General features: G+C 43.5%; 1 protein-coding gene across 3 annotated transcripts in view; it reads right to left on the bottom strand.

Annotated features, from left to right (window-relative positions):
• Positions 1-925: 925 nt before the first annotated feature.
• The window catches only part of LOC111255212 (uncharacterized), a 35,751-nt gene continuing 16,634 nt past the window's right edge, over positions 926-20,042 (bottom strand). The window contains exons 1-5 of one of the 3 annotated variants that reach the window (XM_086976494.1): positions 19,326-20,026; positions 4,094-4,838; positions 2,789-3,551; positions 1,611-1,758; positions 926-1,094 (exon numbers count right to left, since the gene is read on the bottom strand). In XM_086976494.1, the coding sequence (XP_086832620.1) occupies positions 941-1,094; positions 1,611-1,758; positions 2,789-3,551; positions 4,094-4,738 (1,710 nt within the window). In that variant the 5' untranslated portion in view covers positions 4,739-4,838; positions 19,326-20,026 and the 3' untranslated portion in view covers positions 926-940. Of the gene's footprint in view, positions 1,095-1,610; positions 1,759-2,788; positions 3,552-4,093; positions 4,839-17,555; positions 19,097-19,325; positions 20,027-20,042 lie in introns of those variants that run through there. The other 2 variants (XM_086976495.1, XM_022816926.2) reach the window with 2 other exon arrangements.

Genomic DNA, 20,042 nt, shown 5'->3' with positions numbered 1-20,042 from the left:
CACCAATCAGCACAGTTGCCTTCAGTAGTTAATGAACTATATACTACATCGTCTCCATTTTTCGATTAACAGAAAAGAAATTAATTCAAACATATCAGTACAAAGAACGAAGAGGTCTCCATGCGTAACTATATGGCCCCTGCGGTCGAGGTGTCAACTACGACCTACAATATCTTTCGATAAAATAGAACAATTAGCTCCAGTGTGCTTGAAATCCTTAAAATTACAAAAAAAAGATGCATGGATTTATACGCCACCTCGATAACCAATTGAGTTCGGTCTCCGGAATTGAATGAGCTGTGGAGGATACAACTGTGTAGCAATATCAAAGGCCGATCGGTTAGGAATATGAAACAGATGTTATGATATGATCGAAATAAATTCCATTGTCGCTCTTACCATGGAAAGAACACACGCATGCCGAAGCTGAAACTAATGTATTTATATTTAGTGGCAACAATCAAAATTTAACGTTTGTCGTTAGCGTTGTAGATCGAAGAGAATGATTAGATACGTAGTTTCTTCACATGCCCTGCCCCCTTCTATCTGTTGTTGAAGATACGGGCCATTGGGCTTAATAAAATGAACCGGCCCATTTGACCCATATTTAGAGACTAAACAAAAAGCTCCACCCGCCACAGTCTGAAGCACGCGTATGTTGCAGAGGCAAAGTAGGGCGAGATCTCGAAGGATCGTATTTTTAACCCTGAGCTTCAATCTCTTGTTGAACACCACTCTGACAAATTTAGTACTTTACGTTCAATATAGAAACTGGACCAAGTCGTAATGTGTAGGTACACAAAGGATTTCGAAATAAATAATGCTCAATTGAGCCCTACACAATGACGGATGTTTGTTCGAATAGATATTATCAACAATGGAAAAAACATATGAATATAGCAGAAAATAAAAGAGTTTAATAAAGACGAGAACAAATATCTTATCGTGGTCCTATTTCACCCACCTTGTCCTTTTTGGTCTTAACCAACGTGTCACAGCGGCGCATCTTGCAGATCTGATGGGACCGAACGCTCCGGCACGGCCCACACTCTCCACAGTTGTCCTTCTTCAGGCAGCCTGGACATTCGCCGCACCTGCGCAAAATCGACATTATATATAATCGACTAAGCTACAACGAATGGAAACAGTGACAAACCAAAAATATACTGGTGTCGACTCCTTGAAAAATAGGAACTTCTTTATTTGCTGCAAGCCTTTTGCAAGGAAAATGCTTCGACCCTCGAGTAAGGGCGAATGTGACTGAATGAAGTAAGCCAAGAGAAATAAGGGAAACTTCGGAAAATAACTAACGATGGATAAATTTTTATTCTAAGATAACGACGAGTTTCTATTGTCACTGAATAAACGTTTTGAACTGATTGAGGCAAAGCAATCGGCAACATAAGAAAAGGCTTCGTCATAATTATTAGTAATACCTCATTGAGTTGATTTATAATTGTAATTTATTGTCACTGTAGAATGCCCATCATTTATGCATCTATACTATTTAGAAAATGTGCTGTCCACATGCTTCTACGTAATTACTGCTACGTAGGAATTTTGAAACTCTTGTTTGTCTATAACGAGGAGACAATACAGAACAAACTTACCTTTTGCGTTTTTTCTTCTGATGTCCTCCGCGTTGTTGTTCAAGTGAAGGTGTTCCGGGTCCATCGGTAGTGAGACCGGGTGGGCTGGAAGGGGGCACCATCTGTGTGGGCGTGGGCGGCGTGCTGAGCTGGCGCAGCGAACTCGATTCTACGTTAGCATAACGGTGAACAGAAAAGATAGATATGATCATATGGCATCGATTAAGGACGACCTCGATCACGCATAAAAGGTTATGTGCAACCCACTTTTCTTCACAAATACAAGAAGATAACAAAAACAGAAGAAGCATGAAATTGACTACTATAAATTGTGTATGATTCGTAAAGACGACTGAATCACGTGCATGCAAACAAACGCATGTGATCAGATCAAGCTAAAAGTACCTACTACAGGTAGGCAAGCCTGAAACTTAGCGACGGTACCCTTGTCAATTGCCTACGCAGCTCGCTCATTTATTCTTAATATGCATGTCCGCGTTAGTTGAGCCAAGCAAGACCATAGTAACAATCTCAGTCTATCAAATCATCATGGGTTAAGAGACACAATGCCAATACCTTATTTGTACGTAATATGTATATGAGACATATTTATCTGGCCTTTCCTCGCAGAGGGCATGCGCTCAAGAAAAAGCTAGTTTTTCAATGATAGGAAGTTCAATAACTAATAATAAGTTCAATAAGCTCTATAAAGGAAATTCAGTTGAGGATACTCAATAGCCCAAATGGTGCAAAACAATCACTGGTTATACTTTTGGAATTTCGCTGTAGAAAGTAGTGTCTAACTTCTAGATAATAGTGTGTAGTGTAACATCTGTTGGTGATAAATGCGCTTATCAGTACATGCTAATATTTAGTCGATGTGCATATGGTCTCAATCAGATGCAGCTTACAAACAAGCGGCATCGGTGTTATCTCAGTTTGGCTAGGCTATATGGATGTCTTATAGGAAAAGTAGTAAATAAGATCGTCGGGCACTCTACATGCAAGTGAAACATTTCTATATTTACTGTTATCACTATGGTTTGTTTGTCTGTCTTGCTGAAGGTGACATAAAGCAAGGATTCAGCTGACGACTAACCAGCAGCAATTGTTCTTCATTTCCGTTTTCGACATTATTTACGTGCGCATGCAAACGATAGCATAATACACAGGAAGTACATTAAACATAAACTACTCACGACTGAGACTGTGGTTCTGGCCGGGCGAGTGCTGCGAGTGGGCCGGATGGTGCTGCTGCAGGAGCAGGTGCTGACCGGAAAGCTGCCCCAGCTGCATCGACATCGAACCGGACATCGGTGGCATTGAGACGGGCACAGCTTGTGGTGAGGCGAGTTCCTGGCTCCAGCCCTGCGACACCTGCATCGACACTCCGGCCACTCCGGCATGCATCGGCATTGACAGCTGGCTCATCGTCGGCACCCCAGCACCCATTGGCCCAGCCGCCGCTGCTGCTGCTGCCGCCGCCGCCATACTACTTGGTGGTCCGTGTGCTCCGACACCCCCTAAGCCACCAGGCCCCATCGTGCTAGGAACTTGCAGCTGCTGCAGCGGAGTTAACGTCGCCGGCTGCAGGGGTTGCAAGTTCTGAAATGGCTGTAATGGCTGGAGTGACTGAAACGTTGGCTGCAGCGGTTGGACGGGTTGCAGTGGTTCGAGTGGGGCCAACTGTTGAGCGGGGCTGGGTTGCATCTGCGAAGGTGGCCGGCTGATTCCACCGGACGAACTGCCCGAATTAGACGTGGACGAGGTGATCGCGGCAACCTGGAAATCGGGTACCACTGGTCGCAGCTCCGTGGTCGTCGTATCAGCCTCAGCCGTGGAGCTGCGGAACGCAGCGCCACTTCCCTCCGAGCCAAATGGTGAAGCTGCAGGTGGTGACGCCTTGAAGCCGCTTGGCGGCCGCTGGTCAGCCGAGCTGCTATCTTCTGATGGACTGGGGCCCTACGATAACAGCGATAATAGTTAAATTGTATATCATTTATCGGTGAGATTTCCTGTCGCCTGCTTTATACGTAGTACCATGTTATGCATATATAACGTTCTAACATTAGGCAAATTCGTTGACGTTTATTGCATAAGCATTCATGTTTACTTTTCAACGGAGCTGGCGGTCCTATCTATGACAGAACACGGAATTTCTATTTAGCATTGATTTCAAGGATCTATCAGGATATCAGAAGATCTGTTACGTGTGATCCAAAGGCACCAAACAGCAAGAGGGATTACCACTATATTAATCGCCTTTCCGATTGTTTGGATCCAAATATGTCTACGCCCAGATTTGAGCTTAGATCACCACTGAGTTTGTGCACTTAGAAACGTTCCCATTAACACACCATTTAACCTACTTGACTGTCAGCTTTTTCGACAATCCCACTATAATTTTAACAAGGGAACGCTATACCCACCATACTGTGCTATAATGCGGTGGTTGAATCTAGCACATGTATCATTATAGTATAAGGATATATAATATCGCTTACGTGGAATGATTCAGTGGACGGGGCGGTAGGACTGGGATCGCTGGGATTAGCGGAGGGATTCTTTGTCGCTGGAGGGTTGTTGTTGCTGCTGGAGTTCTTCTCCTCTGCAAAGGGCGAAGGCTCAGCGGCCTGCTCCCAGGGGCGGTATCCGGCATTTGAGTTTGCGCTCGAATTAACTTGAGTTGTTGGTGCTGTCTGGCTATTGTTAGATGATGTAGCACTGTTGCTTGTACTAATGCTGTTGTTGTTCGAAGACGCTGTACTAGTAGGTGGAGAACTGTCGGAAGAGACGCGTTCTTCACCGCCAGAGGCGGAGGCGGCTGATGCAGGCGTAGACGGCCCCTTCGAATCTCCGGTTGAGTCGACTTCGGCGCGCGTCACCGATGTGCGCTCCATCGCCGATACGTTCACCGGTACTGCCTGGTTCGATTGCAGTGGCGGAAAGGCGCCAAACGCTTTTGACTCGAAGCTGCCGTAGCCGCCTGGGAACGAACCACCGAACGAGGAGAAGTCCCCTGATGTGAAGCCGAGCCATGTGTCGGTCGAGCTCATCGATGTCATTGAAGTCATCGACGGCAGCGTGTTAGGACCCGACAATGACAGAGGGTGAGCATCAAAAGCGACACTCTGCGTGTCACTACTCATTGTTGCCAATCTAGGTAAACGCTACTCACGCCGGTAATTTGGTGACAAAGTACCCACCAACGCGAGCCTTGCGTCCCCGACTCTGGCAAGCGAATGAATTCTGCAAAAAGGAAAAGAACAAGCCACCGAATTCATCTTTAGACAACGGTTCAGATATACACATATGCACACAGTGAAGCATTTATCCTGACACATATCTAAGGTCTACTTAAACATTTGTTAATAGTAACACCGATCTCTTAGCCACGGATCACGGACATACGTTTAATGATATTAGCTGAAAGACTTTTGCTTCGCAAGCGTTTGAATAATAGGGCATCCTATAGGCTAATATGGCACTATTTTTATAGCAGAGTAACGTAACGTTAGCACTTAGACTACAGGTTGAAAATTGAGGTTTTTTCTATTGACACATCCAAGGTTCATAGACTTGTTTATAAAAGCGCGTGAAGTTGGGTAGTTTACCATATTTGACCATAGTCCGCGACGTAACACGCAACAAGAGATTGCTGATTACAAGAATACTGCTAAAGCCTATAATCTTTCGATACAATAGCTCGGAAAACCGGAAGGTACTTCGAATCGCACGTTATATTCCATCCCCTTAATAAAACAATTAACTTACGCATAAAGCACGCAAATGTATTTCGAGTATTCTCTTATAATTTATAATAAAATACAACTGGGACTTCATCTTCTGTTATAGCTCTACCGTCTTTCCTCGTCTGCGGAAAATAGATAAAAATTATAACCACACGTTTCGGCCCTCTGAAGTCTAGTCTTGGGTTGTCACGACGGACATCAGAAACATCCTTCCCCCTTTTAGATGCCAATGCAGTCTCTAGGCGCACGTTCATGCAAACCTTTAACCTCTGATTTAGAGAAAAAGCTATCTTTGGCCGTATTTACCATTTAGCATCTGAAAGAGCAACTCCGTGCGAAAGCCTGAGTTGTCAAGGTGGTTCAAGGCTTTTGTCCATTCGTATGTAATTGAAGCACGTTAAAAATTTTATTCGACTTTTTTTTTTTTGATGAGTTAACAAGATCTGCTTTTTGCTACAAGCTTTTGTACGATATATACAGCCGTACAATGTTGAATTACTCCTAATTTCTATGTAGTTATGTAAGATTTATTCGGAAGTTCGATGACCGGAGTGTAGATAGTCCATTAGGTCTCTTTCCGCTCTCTGAAACCGACAAAGCTGATGTCTGACGGTGTGTTTCATGAAGTCACACGAGCCTAATACCACTTGCAGACAGGAAGGCACATCTACGTATCAACGATTTGCTTGCAAAGAACTAGAGAGCATGGTGTAGTGTCACACCCTGATTGAACAGAAGTCTATCGATTGTTCTTAAGTCACCTAAGGAGCAGAAGTTATAAGTGGAATGGAGGCGAGCGGAATGAGTGCCTCTGTGGGACTACCCAGCTAGTCGCCAAGAGTGACCGAGCAATAGGCAAAAAGATTGGCGTTTACAACACCTCGTAAACTGCAATCCTAGCCCAATATTTGCGCATCATTGTCGCAGTTCGCCGCTGTCGTCTGCTAGTGAGCTAGAAATATGTTTACGGTCTTGCCATTAATATGGCCGGACCATTTCCCTGGCCTCGCCAATCAGTTCAATACATCTAAGGCCAACAGCAAAAACTACCCTTGTCAAGGCACTGGTTGAAAGCCATGGAATATTGCTCAGAAATCTCTGCCCACTCACACAAAATTCTCACATGACCCCATAATTTGCATATGCAGTGCCAAGAGGGTTTTCGGGTGAGGCCGAGGCATTAGATGTGGCAAAGGATCTTGCGAGGAGAGAATTCTTTGTTCGTTATTAGTAATTAGTCAAATGGCTCTCTCATATACACTTGTCATTGCGACAATTACAAATCGAGCATTATATTGAGATGCACTGCGACAGCGCAAAGTGAATTATATAAGGTGTTGCAATGATTATAGCTTGCAGGACGAAACGTTAGGCCCATTATCGCAGAATAAATTTTTGTTTGTTATTATATGATTGGAATTGCACATGATCGTGTTCGGGTAAAAGGCGACCCCAGTATTCGGTAGTTTTCTCGTCAACAAGCCTTGATCTCAAACAACACTGATTGCGTCGTTGGAGTTGGCTACATACGAGTTTATGTGTGCTTAAATTGAATTCTAATTGTCTGCGATGAGGTCCGGTAGATACGAGTCAATTTTCCGTCGAGATCCCATTTAATCTTTCATTCCAGTTTTAGCTAAGTCCATCGCATTTCCGAATCAGAAAATATACTGCCAAATTACAAACCAGCTAAATGTAAATCCAACAGCTAATAATGAAAAGGGGTACTTGATTGATGATGACGGGCAGAACATGTTGTATGCTCTATAGAATTATATCTCTCTCGATAGATATTTTCTGTTAAAGTTTTTTTTTTGAAGAAAACCTGAGAAAAGCTGAAAGCGTTAGCTTCTATGTAAATAGCTGTTCTATTTTTACTCTTATTCACGTGTCAAAAGATACTTTCAGAGGTATCGAGCTGGCGGCTCTTGCTTTTTTAAGCCAGATTAACAAGCGGTGACTGACGCAAGGCTTGAATCGTCTTGTTCGAGTGCGTTCTGGATAGAATGGAGTGGGCGCAACAGCCACATGTTTCCTCATTTCTTTCGAACAGAGATTAACAGCCAGTTCAGGCTTTAAAAATCTACTCCAACGGGACTTTACATTTACCGATGACTAATTTCAGCTGCGGCATTAAGATGGCATATAAGAATTTGTCCGTTTTAGAAAAAAATGTGTACCTATGCAAGGGAGAATTATCTATATTTTGAGTAGTTTGTTTTGGCTGCTGACTAAATAATGAGTCAAGTTTGTCTTGTAAGCCGGTATGAACAAAGCATTCTGATGACTCACTTTATTGTATTCTACGCCGTATTGGTGCTTTTTCAATGCATTGTTATTTGTTCGTTTGTTCATGTCTGATCTCGTACGTGGCCACACATCGCTGTGACTGTATTAGTATGCCTGTGTGAGCACAATGTGCTGATTAGTGTTAGTACATCCGGGCCGCTCTCTAGAGAAAAGTGTCGCACATTTAACAGGGCTGCGGTTCTCTACTGCAACGGGACAGTCGAGAGCGTGGCGCAACCGCTCTCTCCGGAACCTCACCTTGGAGCATCATGATCAACGCCATTGTCATCACCATAATCATCAGCAACATCTGCGGCAGCATCAACCCAGTATCAACAGTATCTCAGTATCGTGTTCTTTGGATCGTTCGTCTATCGATGTGTCTCGAACGGCGCTGCCGGTAACAACAGTACCTCCGCATCTGGCGTTGTTGTGTCGTTCAAACGCAGAATTAGAGGGAATGCATAACTTCTGTGTAATCTGGGTAAAGCCGGATGGCCTCGCGTTCATTGCTGTCATTGCTGCTGCCGCCGCTGTTCCAATCAGGAGCATCGACGGCATTCGAAGCTAGAGAAATGGTACTGTAACCAAAACATTAACTGCTCTATCTGAAGCTTCGACTGGCCTGCTGCCTGATCCTTCCGTTGCCGCTGCTGTATAGCGAACTCAAGCCACTAAACAACATAGGAAGAGAGAAATAGGTTCCTGCGTGGATGAACTCAGTACAGCAAACGCGCCATAGAAGAACTCGATGGATGTCTGTATGGAAGAAAGAATGGGCGGACGCAACTTCGCCAGCGACGGAGTCCCCGCTATGCAAGCTGGCAGTTTTCTTTTGGGTCTCTGTCAGCTCTGTGTGTGTGCTTAGTTGGCACAACGATCGTACCACACGACTGGGCGAGTGCGCCGTCTCTGGTCGCTTCTAGCTCGACATCAATGAACGAGGCAAGCGTTTGCAACGCCAGCACCGGCCGGCGACATCCCATGAGCAATGTTGGCTGTGCACAATATATGTACAGTATTAACACAGCGCTATCGTGGTGTAGAGGCCGAGTTTCGTTAGTTTGCTCGTAGACCACGTCACCAGATGTTTGGTCTCGAGCGAAGTGACTAGGGCCCACATCTCTAAGAACAACAACAACAGCAGCAGCAGCATCCGCATCAAAGATGGAGCTAGCTAGCCATCGTTCTATTGTACCACTTCTGCTCTCTGTGTTCGTTACTACTAGAGAGCGGCCCATAGTTACCTAGCAGCCGGACACACTAACGGCGGGCTGATGCTTGGCTGGCGGCCGGCGGTTCCTCCATTTCTTCGCAACCTCTCTCAGACCTCACAGACAGATACGCTCTACTACAACGCAACTCAGTCCTCGTTAGCTGCGGCGGCTGATGCAGCTCTCTATCTCTAGTTGAGTTTACTTGTTGCTGCTGGTAGTTTTTGCTCGTCGCCCGACGGTGGGTCCGAGACGTAGCAGCGGCTCATTGCGGCTAGTCAGCGAACGAAACAGCCAGCAGAGCACAAGTATTGCAGTTTAGGCGTCTGGCTCAGCGACAGCAGGAGGTACTATCAACGAGGCTGTTATATTATATTTGATCGTCATCGCGTTTTGCATTTCCAGTGAAAGCCAGCAGTCATACAGACAAGCAAGCGGCCCTCGACCATTGTAGCTGAAACTGTAGCCAAGCAGACAGGTAAGCAGGCAGACGGCCGAACGAACGTCTTCATCATTGTCGTCGTCGTCGTTGTTATCGTCGATGGCCGCGCTGCTGTGGACGCACTCCACTATATACCTACCTACTGCATCGGTACTGGATTGGCATCGATGAACGTATGTATGGCTGCACAGAGATGGAGATTAGCAGATTGAGAGAGAGACTAGCAGCAGACGGACCTTGCCAGCTAAAACTTCCTTTGGCCCGAATTCGGCTTTCTCAAATTGAAAGAAGAGTACGGAAGAATGGAAGAACAAGTACAGAAAAAATGTGTGAGTTGCGTATTCACCAACCGTTAAAAACAGGCCGGTCACCGAAATGCAGCATTTTGAATACCATATTTTTGGGTCGTATTATGTATGAATATATATATATATATATATGCATTAGATAGTTACAGGCATTGTTTTCTGTTGTAGCCAGACCCAGCCAAATCCAGATATGTATATGGGTACGTGCGTCACCAACGCAAAGCCAATGCAATTGCATGGTAGAACAAAAGAAAAAGAAAAGAGCAGAAAAAATAGAATATTTGCGCTAAGAATATTAATGGTAAGTTCTAATGCAACCAACGCCAACGGTTGTTTCTCATTTATGTAGTGCCGATCTCTGAGTTTTCGCTGTTCAGGCATCACTTGCCATCACAAAGCAGGGTTGACCAGTAGGCCCACTGGAATCCTTATAGAGTGCGATTGAATGACTATTAGAAATTGAAACGTTTGGAGCGACTATAAAGAATAGACTCTATCAAAGAAAGCATAAAAAAAAAAAGATATATATATATATATATATATACATATATATGACGCCTGTTGCTGAGCGGTCGCAACGGTTCCATTGATTATCCTATTCAGAGAATAAGTCGGAGCCGGATTCTCTATCCTAGGTATCTGTACCTTGATTTCTACGTAGTTTTCACAACTTGTTCCATACGAACGTCTGCTTGCCTTAATATATAGCGTGTGTATACACATTCGTAAGCTTATACACCCATGTGATGAACACCTTGTTCTCGATCCGTAGACGCTGTCCACCTTAATTTATCGTGACTTTTGCGTCCACAGTTGTATCCAATACATCTTCGCTAGCTCGCTCACAAATAAACACTCACACGCAAGCGGCCCGGTAATAGAAACGGGGAAGAGAAATCGCGAATCGAAACTTTTTCTGAACTGCAACGTAGTGAAATATATTTAATAAAATTGGTACCCATTCTAATAGGACCAGTTATGTATTAATTGAACCTGTTCAATTAATTATTGGTTCCATGTATCTTTTTTCCAATTCACTTTTTCATTGTTGTATGCCTAAGGCTCTACCTGGAATCTATTTTAAGCACCATCGCATTTACATACAAATAATAAAGAAGTAACATATCCTAAAGTGTTCTCAGCTACTTACAGTGCTTCCACTGCAATATAATCTCGCCAGTGCTGATTTGTTAACTCAGAATATAATTGACGTTAAATATTATTTACAGTGGGTTGTCGAAGAAGTACTGACCGTTTTAAATGAAAAATAAAGCAAATATTTTTTTAAATAACATTATTAAACTCAATATATGCCATTTTAATCGATGATTTCCTGTTATTTTGTAAAAATTCCACAAAAATAATTCTGCAGAGACTGAAACAGATGATACAGTGTGATCTATATGACGAACACACTGAAATGTTTCATCCAAGTCTTTTTCCTGGGTAGTTGAAGACGTGTATGGTCTGGCAAAGTCGTCGTGTGAGATGACAGCTTTTACCTTCCAATCTATTCTTTATTGGCTTATTGTAATCTTGTTCGATATTGACAGTAGATGTCAGAGTCAATAGATTTTCCAGGCAGCGGCAGTGGCAGCAGCTCGTCATGCACATTTTTTAGTCCCACCAAGCATGTAGCATAATTTTTGTAGGGTCAGTCTAAGCCTTACTAGAGATTGTGAAGTTACTTGTACTTCATTGCCGCATACGATGATGGCCACCATTAACCGTTTCAGAGACGGTTCGGTTTCGTCGTATTTCTGTAGAATGTTAAAAATTGAAATATGCATTCAACCTCATTTTTGTGAACAGTGTTCTTCAAATGGCTCACAATTGTTTGACGGTAGGTGTCTAGTGGCTTGGCGACATCATGACTGCTAAACTTTCACAGTGATTTCATCAAGTTTTACGATAATTGCTCGATCACTACGAGAAACATCTTTCAAATCAAAATTTCCAAAGCGACACAACCATATTTGCGCCGCTTGTGACCATAAACGGCAGAATTTTTTTTATAGGCCTGGGCAATATTTGTGTCTTTGCCATAATAAAAGTCGAAAATACAACAAATTTTTGCAGAAATTTGGCTCATCCTCAGGACACTCAGTCAGACTAGAGGCAACCCGACAATTTCAGCACATCTACTACTACCCAATGTCAGCTTTCAAATGAGACCAATGCTGACCCGACACGACTGAGACATATTACCCGAGATATGCGACTTTAAAGCTATCAAACTAGAAAAGTAGCCAACACTTCTTCAACAACCTAATATAAACACGTGATATTTCAGAATAAACTGTATTGTGTGTTCTGCAGACGGTTAATTAAAAAAAAAACTACAAAATTTTGAGATATTCAAATTTTCCCCTACAGTAGATGAAAATATGTAAGAGTGTTAGATCCTACATGCCAAACGGCGTACGTTGAAACAACGATGTATGTATTGCGAAACAGTGACAGACAATAGAGCAGTTCGCCGTGTTCGGTCTATGGATTACTTGCGGATCACCATTCAGTGTCACGATGTAATTATTTAGATACTGATAGACTTGTGTGCTTGTAGCAATAGCAGTGGACATGTTTGAATCTATTTACTTGACTGACTGACTGACTGACTGGCTGGCTAGCTGGCCAGCCCTTTATTGTGTCGCGCTCTACCATCACCACGTGTACAACATTTCTGTGTACACAGCCATACAAATACATGTTACTAATACTGGTATTACCAGTACTAATACCACTGCTGCTCCTACAACTCGAGGCGGTGATTCAGGCTGATAAAGCTACCGCAAATGCTATGATACTATGCAGCAATCCAGATAGCTTTTCTGCACTCTAGCACGAGGTACCTACCAGAGCGGTTGTGACTACATGCATATATATATATATATATATATATATATATATATATATATATATATATATACAGGTATATATAAGAGTAGAAGGTATGAATATTCAATGTGAGGGCTGCCGCCTATCTTTCCGCGGAGTTGCGCTCCGTTTTAGGTGGGCAATCTCAGCGGCAAATTCTAAGGCCACTCAAGTTTTGGCGCCTTTTGAACACAACAGCGGAGTCTTCATCGGAATTTCTGCTTAAGCCTCGCCGTTGCACGAGTATCGGTAACACCAACCGCGACGGCAACAGCCACCGAAGCGGTATAACCGCAAACAAGCATGCAACAGCCCAAAGTCAGACGAAGCCGAAAATACCCTTATATTTTCGTTCGAGATCACATTCTGCTGAAACAATATCTTCTTCGTTCTGAAAATTTGCCGACACAAGCCAATATGACTCAGCCATCATCTAGCTTACAGTAGCATCAAGAAATGATTACAGGACAGATTGTGATATTGTTCATGAATTGCTTGAACACTTGCTTTTCTCCGAATCGTTGTTACGTTGCAGAAGAAAATCATTTGTTACCATATCAGCAATTAACTAGGAAGGGTTCTATGACTATTTATTGAACACGCGGCTGTAGATCATGAAAATGTTGTCTGAGTCGGACAAAGGTAAGGCATATGTGTACGTCAGGAAAAGCACCTTAGGTCCTCGTGGATTAGTTTTCACTTGCCATAAGTACCAGGTACCGGTATCATGCAAGAACACAGTGTAACACACAGTGTTACTCTATTACCAACGACAATGCAAATAGCCCAGACAAATGGCGTATCTTTGACGCTGTTGCAAAACTGATTTGGCTTGATATCAAAGGCGTTGTTTGTTATGAGCTTTATATAGTAATCTATGCTTATTGCGATTCTAGTCGGACGCTGTTTAAAATGATTCATGACTTTGCATTCGGCATCATATTAATCTGGGGCATCCGCTTTTATATGACAGGTCAACTAAGCACACGGCGGCTGCAGCAGGTCGATAGCACTTAGGCGTCATGTCCTATATGCAGTCCTGAGGGCAGAGATGCGCCGAAAACGCAGCAGAGTCGTACAAGTAAACAGATTACCTATATAATACGTCTATGACAACCTGTACTAGGCAGCCCATGGACCACGAATGCTTTCCTTTAGAGAGGCTTTGCCACTAAAATTCTGTTCTTCCTAGCACTCAATTAGTTTATATTCAGGTCAGCACTTACTCGATATAAGGATTTCTCCATCGTGCCAATCAGAGACTTTAAGGAATCTTTAAATACGTGTGTCATGTAAGCGATATAAGCGTTTACAACTGTTCTGAATTTCTACCTAAAATAGAAAGTGAGTTATCAAAAAACGTCATTTGAACGAAAACAGCAGTTGTGTATCGTGGAAGTCATGATGCATAACCCTGAACATTTGAAAGTGTGACGCATGCTCTTTTTCCCTATAGTTCCTAGAAACGACGACATTAATGAAGAACAAATTGAAACTCACAGACAAACTTCTACCGCATAGCACATCAACGCTGTCGTAATTATCTACTGAGCTTATATAGCAAAAGTAAGCTAAATTTCAGGCGTTCTTGAGAAGATACTTCAATAATTAATGTCTAATTTTGAAGCTTCGAACTAATGCATTTGTGGTTTAACTTTAGCATCAAAAAGTACTCATCTATATGCAAAAAGCAGAAACATAAGACACTTCTGAATTTCAGCGAAATTTATTTTTGTTCATGATTCTTCCAATAAGACGGCATCCCGTAGCAATTCAGGGCTATGGGTGGATACACAATTGTATAAGTAAGCTCATAAGGCGGCATAACTTGCTCACTCTCAAGTGGATAATCGTCACCAAATCAGCGAACAGCGACCGTACCAGTAGGAGACAATCGTACAAGTGGAGAAGTGTGATGGCACATTCACTACATGGCCATCCTGCTGCAGTGCGCCCGTCATCAAGTGGTACCACGCCTTGTACTTCCGGGTTGGGGTCGTTGACTGGTGAGAGCTTGTATGAAAACGAGAAGAGGTTTGGGGATGTAAAGATGATGCCATGTGGATGGATATCGTCGGGGTACTTTCAGGAAAGGAGGGTGCTGGTGGTAGTCGTCTTCCTCCGCCTTCTCGTCGTACGCGTGCAGAGGTCCGCAATGGTCCGCTGTTGTGGTGGCGGTCTCTCGAGAGGGTAGCCCATAACACACCCGTTCCTCTACCCGTCGGCAAAATAAGACTGGATCTACTCGCTCTGGAGAGACGTCGCTTGCGCCTGGAGTCAACAGGTCGGTAAGCACAGGGTGGTAGGATGGTGGTGGGGAGCCAAGCTGCTCTGACGGCCATTCCTCGAGTGGGCACGCGGTGCGACGAGACACGCGGGGCACCTGTCTCCCCTCCGGCATTATCCTTCTTCAACCTCCCCCTGCCTACTAACCCAAAACCCTCGAAAGGCAGGCCAGACAATGTTTCCCGTGCTACCGGCGTGTTCAGTCCCCTTTCCAACGCGCCGCTCAACTCGCACCCCGATACTTGCTTATCCAGCGGGTCGGCAATATCCACTGCAACCCCCTCTGAACAGCCACATAGGCCATAGAGAGATCACAGTCTCTCGGTTCTTAATAGGGTTCTTGAGAACAGGCGTTTCAGCCTAAACGGGAGCAGTACTGCTGCTTGTCTTGTCTCGGTGCTTATTTAGCCTGGTCGTTTTGTTTATTATTCAGGGGAACAGTCTTTGCTGACAAAGGTAATTTTTGAAATAATTCTACAACAATGTATGTTCATAAGTGTATACCTATTAGGTTTATGCGTAAATGATGGCCGCTTTATTTCTTGCTCTCTTTTTCTAGTCTTTATCTACTCTAGAAGGCTGTTCTCATTGTTTGATCATAAAATTTCATTTTCAATTTGGATGCAGAGACGATATCTAGCGTGCAAAAATGCAACGTTTTCGAAATGCCTTATTTAGGTTTCACCAGGGGTCAAAAAGTTGAAACAGTAACCCAGAATAAATGCGGCGTATAAGACGAGGGTTCTATCTGAAAATACGAATCGAAAGAGACTAGCTAGGTTCAAATATGATATTTTTGATTTGAAAAATGCCCTCCACTCAACTTTCGAGCTTGTTGATGATTCTCTTAAATACCTTTAAAGACAGATCATTGTTAGATTAAGATTTCGTTTTTTAGCACTATGCCTTCAGAACGGGTGTAATAAATATCCTGGGTAAAACCTGAAGTAAGTATAAAAATTAATTATTTTAGTAGATAACAATACTGTACAGAAAAGGCTTTCTGTCAGTGAATAAAACGTAAAGAGAGGTAGTATAGGTAAGACGTATGATATTTATGAATAATTTGTACGTGCTATGTTTTTGTATTACGCATTTCACACTACTTTATTAGGATATGTAATTGTTAAGGACGACAAACTTGAATACCGCTGCGTGTTTGGGCACCGATATGTGACGACCCAGCATTATCTGCATTGTGGAGCAAGCTATGTATACGAACCTTCGACGCCTTCACAGGCAAGCACCAGGAAGAGCCAGCGGTTGTAAACCGACGTCCTTGCCAAGGACGACGGCATTTCTCTTTCTGTCTCTCTCTCTCCTCTCCTCTCCTCTCCTCTCTCTCTCTCTCTCTCTCTCTCTCTCTCTTTAGGTGTCGAGAAGGGAGGCAGAGGGATCAAGCCAAACTGTGCTAAGTTGGCAGTCCGTGTGGGACTTGAGATGGGCTGAGCTGAGGTGGGAGTGCAGTAACTACGGTGGGATGGCTGCAGTAGATGACAACCGCTGTCGGAACAGGAAGCACCTCCCCACTTTTCGTTCAAAAGGCACCCATCCACCCAATTATATGCCCACTTACTCCGAGCTCTAAGGGTGACCGGTACAGGAGAATCTGCGGTCACTCGTTCGACAAGAGATGATTTCTGATGTTTCTTTCTTGACATCCACCGAGTTCACACAAGAAGTCGCTGCGGAAGAAGGGATACATCCATTCTTTTCTCAGCGATTATGATATTCGAGCAATAGGGACCCCGCGTAAAAAGACGGGAACATTTATAAATGTACTGACATTCTTGCAAATTCAAGAAACGATATATTTAAGGCTTACCAACTAGGCAAAAACTCTACATATTGTTGCACTACAAAAACATTTCACAAAAGTAATGACGAGATACGACGTGGCATTGCGCGTATGTATGTGTTCTTTATGTCTGATCAAGGTACTTCGATTTGAATTAGTGTAAATGAATATAATTATAAATTTTATCTTTCAATTTTGTTTCGGTCTGCTTATCGCTGCAACCTCAAGGCCACTATAAAGTACGGATTAATCCATATGGAATTCGTGTAAGTTGTTGGATCTTTGATCCTAGTTGAAGCGCTTCGTCATGAGCGAGCCAGGAAAAGGAGGTTAGATATATTATAAGCAAACACATATCGTTATTGCTAGTATTGCTAACATTGGGGTAAACCTTCCACGAAGTTCCCTTCTTGGCCATTTAAATAGGACGAGATCTGGCTAGCGAATGTTCTCGTATCGGTTTAGCTCAGGTAAGATGGCCCTACTGAAGTATGTATGGTACTACTACCTTACTGCGTTTCAGTGAGGAGCGACGAGAGCGTCCTGTTGCTGCAAATTTCTGTATATCCTAGGCATAACGAGCAAATACGATCGTGTAAAAACCGTTACCATAGGTTGAGTAGGCTTTTTAAATAAGAAAGTGATTGAAATAGTAAAGGTCATTTAATCTTAGGAGTGGTCCATTTCCCTGGATTGCTTACTAGGTTGATTTTAGTTTCGCATTGTAAGAAACACAATTTAAATTTAATTAATAAAATATGTACAACGACACGGACCCGTGAACAGTGCATTGCCCTGTTCATTGCTTTTGTTGTCGTTTGTTGGTGCTAAGTAGCAATAACAATTATTTTACATGACAACATGTCGTATAAGGGATCTATTTGCTTAAGAATACATATTTATCAACATTTCATGTCAAGAGCCTGAGCTCGGGACATTCGTTGCGTTCATTGCCAAACTCGAACTAGCGGCTAATACATAATCTTGTTAATCAACTTACCTGTTATACATTTGTTGTTATCATTTGCTAATCTTAAAAATGGAACGCATCGCTTTCGCTGGCCATCCGTTGTGTCGTCGTCCACGTTCCCGTTAGTTAGTCATTATAAATGGGCGAAACGATACATACTTACTGAACAAATATGACCATCAGAAATTATACTTTTAGTACATCCAAAAGAAATCGTTGAAATATTGTTTACGAATATTTTTAGAAATAAAGCATGGGGAAAATTCTCCATTTAGGCGGGCCACCCTATATATATATATAACATACTGCTAAGCGAAGTGTGAGGGAGTTGTACTATTACAACGACCACCGCTTCCAGTGTTACGATGAGGCACGAGAAGCGCTCGTGGCTCGTGGCGGTTGCTACCATGGCCATTGAACCACGGACAACAGCCCATCTTTTCACTTCTCTCTCTTTCTCGTAATCCCTCTCATTCTCCACACCCCAGGGTGCGTAAGGGGCCGTCGTCGGTTGTTGTCGTCGTTTCACCCCTCTAAGCCGCCTCCGGTCAACCGAGCAGCGCGGCTCAAGATCGAGAAGATCCGGTCACCGCTGGTGCTGCTCTTTGCTTTTCGAGAGTCCGAATCGCCCATTCTCCCAACTCATTCTCATATCCCCTGCCACCTCAGATCTACACGTGGCGTAATCGCGGGGGAGCGACAGGTTGTTCTGCAGATCACCTGTCCCTATCCTGTTTTCACCCTGGCTCTTCTACCCCCCCGGCGCCTTTCGTTTTCTTTTTTCGCCCTGTAGTAGCATTTTGTTCGATACTGCGGGCTGACCCCACCCAAATCGAAGGGTGCGCGCGGTAGCCACCAGCGAGACGACAGGCAGGGGTAGTAGTCCTAGCGCCAGTGGCCTCTACAATTTCTCCGGGAGCCCAGCAAGAAATCAAGTCGCCAGTCAGTCAGTCAGTCAGTCGGCGGGTCGCGCCATGAGTAACACCAATCCACTAGGCTCAGTATTAGTAGTAAAAGGCACGCGGGAGCCGACAAGAAAATGATGACGACGGGCGATATCCTTTAATATCTCCGCTAGCTCCTCTATCACCGGCGCGTTTGAGGGCCGCAGATTCTTTAGTCAGAAGAAGGTAGCTTTACCTCCATAACACTCGCAAAGCACGGGTCATCCCATCTTCACTTTGGCCCCCCACAATCACAATCGCGCCAATCCCCTCGGCACAGAGAAAGCACCCTAACGTGTTGCTTCCTGCACACACGCGCACAAAACTAGGCTTGGACTGATTGACTCCTACGACTGAGCTCAACAGGTTGACGTATCTGCCGCTGCTAGCACACTTTACACACCTGTTCACTTTCTTTCTTTCTTGTTTCTTCCTTTCTTTCTGTTCTTTTCTGTCCCCCGCTAGAGGGTAATCAACAACGAACCGTCTAGACACTCTGGCCGGAAAAGAATTATCTGATTTATCTGCTGTGACATACAGATTGTAGGACTCCGGTGTTGGAGACTTGGACTGATTTTTGTCCTACTGGGCACTATGGATAGTTGAAAAGGAACACTAGTTCGCAAGAAAAACCTCGCTAAGGCATATTTGAAAACCAATGGAGACATACTATATTATATAAAATTGCTTGACGTTTGTATGCGGTAACAAAAGCCGTAAAGGGTTGATAAATTAGTTTTATCGCACTAGACCCGAGGAAGGCAAATTGAAAATACATCGTCTACACTTAACCCGATCTCTATCTGATAGAGAACTCTCAGTTTTGAAGCCGTAAAGTAGTCAAGATGACACAAACCTTTGTTGCAACGCAGGCTCGATTTTATGACCTCATGAAGTACTGAAGAGTCGAGGGTCTAATGATTAGTCAGTACCAACGGCCTAGTCAGCGGTCGGCTTGACTAGGATACAGATTTTTAAGTAAATTAACATTTTAGTCCACAAAATCGCAACGATCACGGAAGATATTGATTCACTTTTTGGTGGATTTTCACCTCTGTCTTGAATTCGAAATCTGCGGGCAGTGCTTGAACAACTATCAACTGCTATTTACGAACGGGATCTGCTTATTTTTCTGTTGGTCTGTTCGCTCTTCCTCGTCGTTCATTCGAATTCGATTTCCTCTGGCACGTACAATATGGGATTTCAATGGAACTCGCTGTATCTGTATGCTATTTACTTTACTCGGTCAACGAGGGCACTCACGTGCCATTCATTGCTTCGTGAAGTATTCTCAATCGCGTACGCTTAAATAAGTTAGGTCGTCGATTCAGCAGAGTCTATTGAAAATCTCTAAATAAAAACTGCTTTCTCTATTTTTTGATGCATTTTTCAACTTACTGCTATGTTTCATAGGTACGTAGTAGTGTATATGATAGAAACCTTTTTTTTATTTACTGATGTAAAGATCAGCTGTTAAACGGGTTTTTCTTTCGAGAACTATATGTGCTCGTATGAGATAAAGCAGTCTTCTTCTTCTGCTGAAATCTTTACCTTGTAAAGATTATTTAGGTTC

Source organism: Varroa destructor, unplaced genomic scaffold (genome assembly GCF_002443255.2).
Source record: "Varroa destructor unplaced genomic scaffold, Vdes_3.0 BEIS01001120.1, whole genome shotgun sequence".
NCBI lineage: Eukaryota > Metazoa > Arthropoda > Arachnida > Mesostigmata > Varroidae > Varroa > Varroa destructor.
Note: the sequence above shows the minus strand (reverse complement) of the source record. Positions and strands in the feature narration are given on the sequence as shown.